This window comes from Musca autumnalis, unplaced genomic scaffold (genome assembly GCF_047663935.1).
Source record: "Musca autumnalis isolate F117 unplaced genomic scaffold, ASM4766393v1 scaffold_4, whole genome shotgun sequence".
Lineage (NCBI taxonomy): Eukaryota > Metazoa > Arthropoda > Insecta > Diptera > Muscidae > Musca > Musca autumnalis.
This window is the reverse complement of record NW_027411977.1, coordinates 214,677,564-214,688,328: the sequence shown is the minus strand read 5'-3', so window position 1 is coordinate 214,688,328 and position 10,765 is coordinate 214,677,564. Positions and strand designations below refer to the sequence as shown.

General features: G+C 37.0%; 1 protein-coding gene across 2 annotated transcripts; it reads left to right on the top strand.

The window, feature by feature from the left end:
- The first annotated feature begins 337 nt into the window (after positions 1–337).
- On the top strand, positions 338–7,859 carry ArfGAP3 (ADP-ribosylation factor GTPase activating protein 3). Of its 2 annotated transcripts, XM_073984482.1 has the most exons (8): positions 338–418; positions 543–899; positions 1,719–2,042; positions 2,214–2,354; positions 2,487–2,651; positions 2,717–2,997; positions 6,623–7,224; positions 7,310–7,859. In XM_073984482.1, the coding sequence occupies exons 2-8, from the start codon at positions 819–821 to the stop codon at positions 7,456–7,458; spliced, it is 1,743 nt and encodes a 580-aa protein (XP_073840583.1). In that variant the 5' UTR covers positions 338–418; positions 543–818; the 3' UTR covers positions 7,459–7,859. The 2 variants fall into 2 exon arrangements, with proteins under 2 accessions (XP_073840583.1, XP_073840584.1); XM_073984483.1 differs by lacking the exon at positions 2,214–2,354.
- Positions 7,860–10,765: the final 2,906 nt, after the last annotated feature.

Below are 10,765 nucleotides of genomic sequence, written 5' to 3'. Positions count from 1 at the left end.
CCATAGCGACAGGGTTGTATTTTTTTGGCGATTCTCATACCTGGCCTACCTATGAATTATTTTACCATGGAGACTCCTTTCCAGTCATATATAAAGACTCCTTTCCAGTCATCTATAAAGACACCTTTCCAATCTACTGGTTTCCAGTCATCTATAAAGACTCCTTTCCAATCTACAAAAGGAATCGTTTTTTATCGTCTATAAAGACTCCTTTCTAGTCGCCTTCAGCCGACTCTGCCCCAACGAAACATTCATAACAGCTTTTGTTATTTTTTGAAGAGTGGCCTGTCAACAAGTCAAATTTATTCATTTCATACATAGATCTCTTTTCACCTATCCAGAGCCCTATACAATCGATTAAATGTCAATCTTGAAACCCCTGACACAGCAAAACACGTCACAATACGAAAAAACACACGTAAAAGCAAAAATTACGAGAAAAGAACACAAGAAGAATAATTAATTGATTATTAAAATAGGAAGAAAAACTGCAACATTTGCTATTTTTTACAATTAAATTATTGTTTTTTATTCAACAATAGACGGCGTCAGAAGTGGGCAAAAGAACACAACGAAGGCAACACTCCAAACACAGGATACAAAGACGAACTCCAACTCCCCAATAACACAAAAACAACGAAGAAATTCATAGCCCCCACTTGAGAAAAGAACTTGCTAACCTCCACATCCCCAAAGTCTTCTAGTAGCAGAAAGCGAGACAACTTTTGCAGAATTGTTTAATAATCGAATTGGAAAAAGTGTTACCATCACAACCTGCCCATTGTCCATCATAGTCAATCACCAGCACCATCATCACAATGGCCAATCAATCAACTGGACCCACAAAACAGGAAATGGAGGCTGTCTTTAGTCGTCTAAGATCTCAACCAGCCAATAAAGTAAGTCTTCTTTGTGGTCGGATGGGTATGGATATTTTGAATGGGTGAAGGTTAAATCCTAGAGGTTGTGTATATGTTGCAAGTTTCGCGACTTGAGGCCAATCAACTATATAATGACCCTGAACTCCAAGTAAAGTTTTGTTTTTTTTTTTTGTTTGTTGACACGTTTTATAAATCGCTGTCATTTGTTATAATCAATGACAATTTTTATCTATTTGTAGGTGAGCGAATTGTTTGTTTTTGTTTTTAATAGTTATAGTAAGTGTAACGGAATGTGTATATAGTTTACTTAGAGCGAAGGTGTTATGGAAATGGAGTTCCTTATAGATGACTGAAAGGGTGTTTCTCTAGAGAGAGGAGAAGGAGTATTTATGGGAGACTAGAAGGGAATTTGTAAGGCCTTTGAAAGCCAGTCTTTACGAGCATTGAAAAGGAGTGTATTTATAGGCGTTGAAGAGGGAATCTTTGTAGGCGTCCGAAAGGATATCCTTATAGATGTCTGAATGGAGCCTTTTTGGGTTTCAGAAAGGTAGTCTTTGCAGACGTCTGAAGGAAGATTTGTGGATGACTGAATGGGAATCTTTGTAGACATCTGAAAGAGACTATATAAATGACTAAAATTGAGTCTGAATAAAAGTCTAGGTGTCAGAAGGTCAGTTTCTAATAATGACGAGAAATGAGGTGGTGTCGGATGGAAAGGTGTCTTTATTGATATCTATAAATGATTCTCTACAGCCGCTTGAACTTCAATTTATTCCTTTCTGTGTGAATTTAAATTTTAAAATGCTAACCTATTTATCTCCTTAATATTCTTTACAGGCCTGTTTTGATTGTGGTGCCAAAGCTCCAACATGGGCCACCGTAACCTATGGTGTTTTCATTTGTATCGATTGCTCGGCCGTACATCGGAGTCTTGGTGTACACTTGACATTTGTACGTTCCACTAATTTGGATACAAATTGGACATGGCTGCAATTGCGTCAGATGCAAGTTGGTGGCAATGCAAATGCCAATGCATTCTTTCGTCAGCATAATTGTAATACCACAGATGCTCAGCAGAAGTATAATTCAAGGGCAGCACAATTATATCGTGATAAATTGATGCAGTTGGCCCAACAAGCAATGAAAGTGCATGGCACAAAGGTAAGACACGGAATACAGGCAAAACAGAAAATTTTGTTTTCTTTATTGTTTTTGGTTATTTGTTACTTTTGTTGTTGATTTTTCTCCTCACCCAAATTAACATGTTTTGTTTTGGAATTGTTACCACTAATCTTTGAAACACTCTAAAACACATCAAACCCTTGCTTGCAGCTATTTTTGGATGGTTCTTCAACGGAAAAACCGGAAAACAATGATAACAAAGAAATGGACTTCTTTGAACAATGCCATAATGATAATAATAAGGATTCATTTAATAACGATAATAATAATATACAAAGCAATAGCGAGAAGGTAAGTAGGTGATCCTTTAAATAATAATGCATTATAATTTGGCATGTTGTTGTGTTTTTTTATTTAAATCAATAGCTATATCCATATTTGGTTATTTCTTTTTTAATGATCTTTTATCGCCTTCTCTCATAGATTGATGTTACTTTGAAACCCTCAACACCAACACCCACCGCTGATAAACAACAACCGCAATTGACTGGTGCTCCAAGTGTTGATCTTTTAAATTCTGTGGTCAATACACCAACATCGGTTACCCCCTCTATTGGGGTACGCAAAATACAACCCAAAAAGGGAGGAGTAAGTCAACATTCTCCTTTTTAATTTCGAATAATTTATATTTAACAATTTTTTATTTATTTTAGATGGGCGCCCGCAAACTCGGTGGTTTGGGTGCCACCAAAGTCAAAACTAATTTTGCTGAAATTGAACAACGAGCCAATATGGCCAATCAGCTCAAAGAGTCTCCCATTGTGCCTGATAAACCCCTTACCGCCGAGGAGGAAATTGAATCGGTTGCCAGCATGCGTTTAGCCTATCAAGATTTGTCATTGAAGAAAAACCAAGAGGAGGCCCGAATGAAAAATATCGATCCCATAAAGGCCAAACAAATGGAACGTTTGGGCATGGGCTTCAATTTGAAGGGGTGAGTTAAAAAAAGGAAACTTAATTTATGACAATTGAATAGGAATCTCTATGAAAGACAGTCTTTATAGACGACTGGAAAGGAGTCTTTATAGACGACGTGGAAGGGTTCTCAATAGACGAAGAAAGATTCCTTCTTTCAAAAAGAGACTTTAGAAGCATTCTTTCTTTCAGAACGAGTCTATAGAAGCACTCTTTCTTTAAGAAAATGTCTATAGAAGCATCCTTTCTTTCAGAAAACGTCTATTGAAGCGCCTTTTCTTTCAGAAAGGGTCTATAGAAGCACCCTTTCTTTAAGAAAGTGTCTATGGAAGCACCCTTTCTTTCAGAAGGGGTATATAGAAACTCCCTTTCTTCCAGAAAGGGTCTATAGAAGCATATATTCCTATAGAAAGGGTCTAAAGAAGCACCCTTTCATTTTCGATAGGTTCTATAGAGGCAACCTTTCTTTCCGAAAGGGTCTATAGAGGCATCCTTTTTTTCCGAAAGGGAATATTGAGGCAACCTTTCTTTCCGAAAGGGCCTATAGAGGCAACCTTTCTTTCCGAAAGGGTCTATAGTGGCACCCTTTCTTTCCAAAAGGGTCTAAAGAGGCACACTTTCTTTCCGAAAGGGTCTATAGAAGCACCCTTTCTTTTCGAAAGGGTCTATAGAAGCAGCCTTTCTTTCCGAAAGGGTCTATAGAAGCACCCTTTCTTCCCGAGAAGGATCTATAGAAGCACCATTTCTTTCCGAAAGGGTCTATAGAAGCGCCTTTTCTTTCAGAAAAGGACTATGGAAGAAAGAGTGCTCCTTTGAAAAAGGGTCACTAGAAGGATACTTTCCTTCCGAAGGGACTATAGAGGCACCCTTTCTTTCCGAAGGGACTATAGAGGCACCCTTTCTTTCAGAAAGTGACTATAGAGGCACAGTTTATTTTAGAAAGGGACTATAGAAGCACCCTTTCTTTCAGAAAGTGTCTATAGAGGCACCCTTTCTTTCAGAAAGGGACTATAGAGGCACCTTTTCTTTTAGAAAGGGACTAAGAAGCACCCTTTCTTTCAGAAAGGGTCTATAGAAACACACTTTCTTTTCGAAAGGTTCTATAGAGGCAACCTTTCTTTCCGAAAGGGTCTATAGAAGCACCCTTTCTTCCCGAGAAGGGTCACTAGAAGAATCCTTTCCTTCCGAAGGGTCTATAGTGGCACCCTTTCTTTCCAAAAGGGTCTAAAGAGGGGCACTTTCTTTCCGAAAGGGTCTATAGAAGCACCCTTTCTTTTCGAAAGGGTCAATAGAAGCAGCTTTTCTTTCCGAAAGGATCTATAGAAGCACCCTTTCTTCCCGAGAAGGATCTATAGAAGCACCCTTTCTTTCCGAAAGGGTCTATAGAAGCACCCTTTCTTCCCGAGAAGGATCTACAGAAGCACCCTTTCTTTTCGAAAGGGTCTACAGAAGCACCCTTTCTTTCCGAAAGGGTCTACAGAAGCACCCTTTGTTTTCGAAAGGGTCTACAGAAGCACCCTTTCTTTTCGAAAGGGTCTACAGAAGCACCCTTTCTTTTCGAAAGGGTCTACAGAAGCACCCTTTCTTTTCGAAAGTGTTTATAGAAGCACCCTTTCCTTCCGAAAGTGTTTATAAAAGCACCCTTTCTTTCCGAAAGTGTTTATAGAAGCACCCTTTCTTCCCGAAAGGGTCAATAGAAGCTCTCTTTCTTTCGAAAAGGGTCTATAGAAGCACGCTTTCTTTCCGAGAGGGTCTATAGAAGCACCCTCTCTTTCCGAAAAGGTCTATAGAAGCACTCGTTCTTTCCGAAAGGGTCTATAGAAGCACCCTCTCTTTCCGAAAAGGTCTATAGAAGCACTCGTTCTTTCCGAAAGGGTGTATAGAATCACCCTTTCTTTCCGAAAAGGTCTATAGAATCACCCTTTCTTTCCGAAAAGGTCTACAGAAGCACCCTTTCTTTCCGAAAGGGTCTATAGGAGCACCCTTTCTTTCCGAAAGGGTCTATAGAAGCACCCTCTCTTTCCGAAAAGGTCTATAGAAACACCCTTTCTTTCCGAAAGGGTCTATAGAAGCACCCTCTCTTTCCGAAAAGGTCTATAGAAGCACTCGTTCTTTCCGAAAGGGTGTATAGAATCACCCTTTCTTTCCGAAAGGGTCTATAGAAACACCCTTTCTTTCCGAAAAGGTCTATAGAAACACCCTTTCTTTCCGAAAGGGTCTATAGGAGCACCCTTTCTTTCCGAAAGGGTCTATAGAAGCACCCTCTCTTTCCGAAAAGGTCTATAGAAACACCCTTTCTTTCCGAAAGGGTCTATAGGAGCACCCTTTCTTTCCGAAAGGGTCTATAGAAGCACCCTCTCTTTCCGAAAAGGTCTATAGAAGCACTCGTTCTTTCCGAAAAGGTCTATAGAAACACCCTTTCTTTCCGAAAGGGTCTATAGGAGCACCCTTTCTTTCCGAAAGGGTCTATAGAAGCACCCTCTCTTTCCGAAAAGGTCTATAGAAGCACTCGTTCTTTCCGAAAGGGTGTATAGAATCACCCTTTCTTTCCGAAAAGGTCTATAGAATCACCCTTTCTTTCCGAAAGGGTCTATAGAAGCACCCTCTCTTTCCGAAAAGGTCTATAGAAGCACTCGTTCTTTCCGAAAGGTCTATAGAAGCAACCTTTCTTCTAGAGGGTCTATAGAGGAACACTTTCTTTTCGAAATGGCACCTATTCTTTCAGAATTTGACTATAGAAGCACCCTTTCTTTTCCAAAGGGTCTATAGAAGCACCCTTTCTTTTCCAAAGGGTCTATAGAAGCACCCTTTCTTTTCCAAAGGGTCTACAGAAGCACCCTTTCTTTTCCAAAGGTTCTATAGAAGCACCCTTTTTTCCAAAGGGTCTATAGAAGCACCCTTTCATTCGGAAAGGGTCTGTAGAAGCACCCTTTCATTCCGAAAGGGTCTATAAAAGCAGCCGTTCTTTCCGGAAGGGTCTATAGAAGCACCCTTTCTTTTCCAAAGGGTCTATAGAAGCACCCTTTCTTTTCCAAAGGGCCTATAGAAGCACCCTTTCTTTTCCAAAGGGTCTATAGAAGCACCCTTTCTTTTCCAAAGGGTCTATAGAAGCACCCTTTCTTTTCCAAAGGGCCTATAGAAGCACCCTTTCTTTTCCAAAGGGTCTATAGAAGCACCCTTTCTTTTCCAAAAGGGTCTATAGAAGCATCCTTTCTTTCCGAAAGGGTCTATAGAAGGACCCTTTCTTTCCGAAAGGGTCTATATTAGTACGGTTTTTTCAGAAAGGGTCTAAAAAGAACCCTTTCTATTCAGAGGGGTCAGTAGAAGAACCTTTTCTATCCGAAAGGGTCCGTAAAATAACCCTTTCTATTCGAAAGGGTCTGTAGAAGCATCCTTTCTTTTTGAAAGGGTCTATAAAAGCATCCTTTCTGTCAGAAAGTGTCTACAGAAGCATCCCTTCTTTCAGAAAGGGTCTATGATGGTCTTCTATCGGAAGATCTAGTGGTCTTGTATATGAAGGCCGCCTAGTGGTCGTTTATAAGAAGACCTAATAGCCTTCTATAAGATGACCTGATGGTCTTCTATTTGTATCTAAATGTTTTTCTTTTTTACGAAAATTATCGTTTGTTTTGTGCCATTTGCAGCTCTGATATTTCCCATTCCGTATTGAGTGACATGGAAACCATACAACAGGCACCAGCACCAAAATCATCCACAATATCTTCGTCGACGATGTCATCCAAAATGTCGGCCTTCGATAATGACAGTTTCTTTAATGATTACTCCACCAGCATGTATAGTGGTAGTGGTGGTGGATTCTCTTCCTCATCCACGGTGAATAAAATCGATAAGCATGAATTGGAAATGATGGGTTTTGAAACGATTGAACCCATTGGATCAACACATTCAAATATTACATCGATGTTTAGTGGTGGCAGTGCAGCTGACAATGATGTTAAGTCGAAACCCAAAACCCCAGCTTCCAGCAGCAGCACATATGAAAACAGTTATTCACGTAGAAATCAACAATCGATTAGCAAACAAAATTATGATGACAATTCAGCTCAAAAGAAATTTGGTAGTGCCAAAGGTTTTGGTTCAGATCAATTCTTCAATGATGGTCAATCGCGGGAGGATGTTTCATCAAATCTCTCCAGATTCCAAGGTTCTTCGTCAATATCGTCGGCTGATTATTTCGGTGATGGTTCTAGCCAAAGTAGCCGGGGTTCAAGAGGTGGTGCCGGTGGTAAGTTGGGCATTAAGTGTTTTTTTAGAATAGAAAGGTTTTTAATATATTTTTATTTATTACAAAAAAAAAAAACAAAAAACAGGTTACAACACTGGTGTGGTTAATTTCCAAGCCCCTGATTTGGATGATGTTAAGGAAAGTGTGCGCCAAGGTGTCCATAAAGTTGCCGGCCGTCTTAGCTCCTTGGCCAATGATGTTATGTCTTCTCTACAAGATAAATATGGTTACTGATAGTGTTTTAATTTTGTGTTTATAGACAGATTTTGTTTATGTTTTTTTTTTAATGTTTAATGGAAACTATATATACCCTTAAATGTTGGCTTTAGTTAATATATATATTTTTTTAATTCAATATTTCTTTTATCTCCACACGATATTGTTGGGATTTTATTTTTAAAAACTTCTCCCCCCAACCAACCCCTTTGTCTTAATTCTATATAAAAAGAACACCAATCACTACTTCTTCTTTTACTTCTTGTTCTTTTCAAGAAACTAAAATTCCATTTTAAAAATGAAACACATACCAATTTTTAATATTATATAATTTACTATTATTCTATATAAAACAAGTTAAGTTCAAAACACCACAACATGCTGTCAATATACATACATACTTATATAAAAAAAAAACAAGAAAACAATTTTAATTCAAATCGATTATATACGGAACAAAAGTGCGATACTTTAATAAAATAAAAAACACTAGAAACTTAAAAGAAAATGCGAAATCTTTAAGAAAACCAGAAAAATGTCGTATAGTGCACCTCTTTAAAAAAAAAAATGATGTTACGTTATACTTAGCTATACAACAACAAAATGTATATGAAAACAAACCCCTATTACAAAAACAGAAAAAATAAATAAAATAAAACCAATTGAACTTCCCATTTTCAAAGAAAATGTTAAATTTTTTTAAATTAGCTTTTGGGCACTTTTTTATTTTTGTTAATATTTGGGTGAGCACTTGGAATAAAAAAAAAATATTTTCCAATATTCGTGGATTATTTAAAACGTATTTTTTCAATAATCGTGGATGTTTCTAATTTTTTTTCAATAATCGTGAATTTTTCAATTTTTTTCAATAATCGTGGATTTTTTGAAAAAATAATCGTGGATTTTTAATTTTTTTAATAATCGTGGATTGTTTTAAAATTTTTTTCAATAATCGTGGCTTTTTTAGAAAATATTTTTCAATAATCGTGGATTTTTTAAAAAATATTTCCATAATCGTGAATTTTTTAAAATATATTTTTTCAACAATCGTGGATTTTTTAAAATTATTTTCAATAATCTTGGATTTCTTAAATTTTTTTTCAATAATCTTAGAAAAACAAATTGAATGACGGAAAAAATCTGAATTTTTTTTTAAATTGTAAGTTTTTTCTAAGTAGCCGGCCTTCGGCCGGGGATTTAAGACTTTCTCCTATGGACAGGAGCCAATTTAGGGCACGAAAACAACATTTTTTTAATTTAATTTTTTTTCTTACTTTAACAAGAGAATTTCGGAACTTCAGAGGCCCATATCTCGGGAAGTATGGACTTCCCCCTTTACATCTTTGTAATCAGGACGTAAAGATCTACCTGTGGTAAACATTTCAGATTTTTCCGCCAGCTGGTAGAGTATTCTATTTATGCCATCTTAGATTTTGTAGAAAATTCGTTTTCGATGAAATACCTCCTTTCATAAAGGAGATCCTTTAGTCTTTAATGGTAAGACCACATTGTCAACTTGGCAAAACAAAACATACACAGAGGACAAAGAACAATGTGAAGGTATAAATCTTAAAAATCTCTAAGCCAATGCGAGCAACAGAGCACTTAACAGCAACAGCAGACATACCCAAGTGAAACCTACCTCACCCTCTCCACGGCGCACATTGCTGGAGGAAAACTAATAGCGAAGCTTCCCTATCATTCATTTTTTGCAACATTTACTAATATTTCATTTTATTTCGTTTTTTCCAGCCCTCCAGTTCGGCACGTAGTGCTGAGTTGCACCTGTTTTTGTGGGATTTTCAGCCCATTCAGACTTGGGTTTGATACCCTTTGTATAATTTTTGTTCGGAAGATTACGAATCTTCTAATTGCAATTAACTTGATACATTACCCACGAAATAATACGCCATGAGTTTCTTTAGGCTACAAACGCTTCTCGGACAATTTACTCTTGTGAATTTCCATTTACGGATTATGTTTCTAATGCTGGTCAATGACCAGTGGTCATTCTTTGTATGTTAGTAAATCAGAGTTGTATTTGAAGACAAACTGTCTGGTGTAAACGCCTAGTTAGAGCGCAAGTGTAAATTTGGCACAAGTGTAAACTTGGCATCAAGCATCGCTTGCTTTGCTTCCCAAATGTCAAATCTAAAGAAGAACACAGGCGGATTTGCAAAGAGGCTCTGGCATTTGACATTTAAGACTCAATAAAATTTTCTCTTGCGTATTTTCCTTATAAGAAAAATAATTGCTATAAGATCAAATTGAGCCAATCGAAGAAGTAGTCTTCTAATAAACCAACGACCACAATCAAACCGGAGTATCAACAACAGCTGCATTTCTTTTGAATTGTGAACCGTCAAAAAGATGTCGTAAGTATATTTATTTTTATTTATGTTAATATTTGGTCTGTTCCAGTACTGCACATTTCTACACATTTTTACTGTTTTTTTCGATAACATAAAGGAAAATTCGGTTATTGGAGTAAAAATGTGTAGTACTGGAACAGACCAATTATTTGTAATAGCGAGGAATCGTAATGACACTGATGTCTTCATTTGCTGTCAAAATTTTTTATAATAAAAAATAAATAACAATATTTTCACTTCTATCAAGAATTTGTGTTTACAACATCTTTATTTAAGCTTAATGAAGAATATTTTATAGTTTTCTTCTAAAAAAAATTTGACAGCAAATGAAGACTACGGCATGAATTCGCCCATTGGATCACCTTCTTAAATTCGCCTTGGTTGTTCCGTTCCGTTCCTGCCCGTTGTTCCGTTCCGTGCCTGGCCGTTGTGATTGTCACAATATATAAAATATGAAATAATTAGATTTATCATAAAATAATCAAGTCCAAAGATTTTTATACCACCGTTTTTCTATAGTACCCTGCTCTGTCAACTTTTATAACACAGTTGGTCTGTTCCAGTACTGCAAGAATCTACTAATTTTTACTATTTTTTCCGATAACATAAAGGAAAAAATGTTATCGCAGAAAAAATAGTAGCTTCTTGCAGGTTCTGGAACAGAGCAAGTGTAATATTCATAAAATTATGTAAAAACATAACGGGTTCAGGCATGGAATAAGAATATGCCTTAAATACTTTAATAGTATTTAATAGTAGTTACAACATACACTCCATTGCATTGTCGTATTTTGACGGTGAGGTCGGAAAATACCAGGCAAGGGATTGACATGATACATCCCGGGAAGTAACTTTGTCTGTCTTTCATCACAATTGGAGACTAATCAATGCTTTGTGTCATTTTTGAGGCCGTGAAGCTGACATTTGACGCGAAGTGACGAGGAAAGAAATAA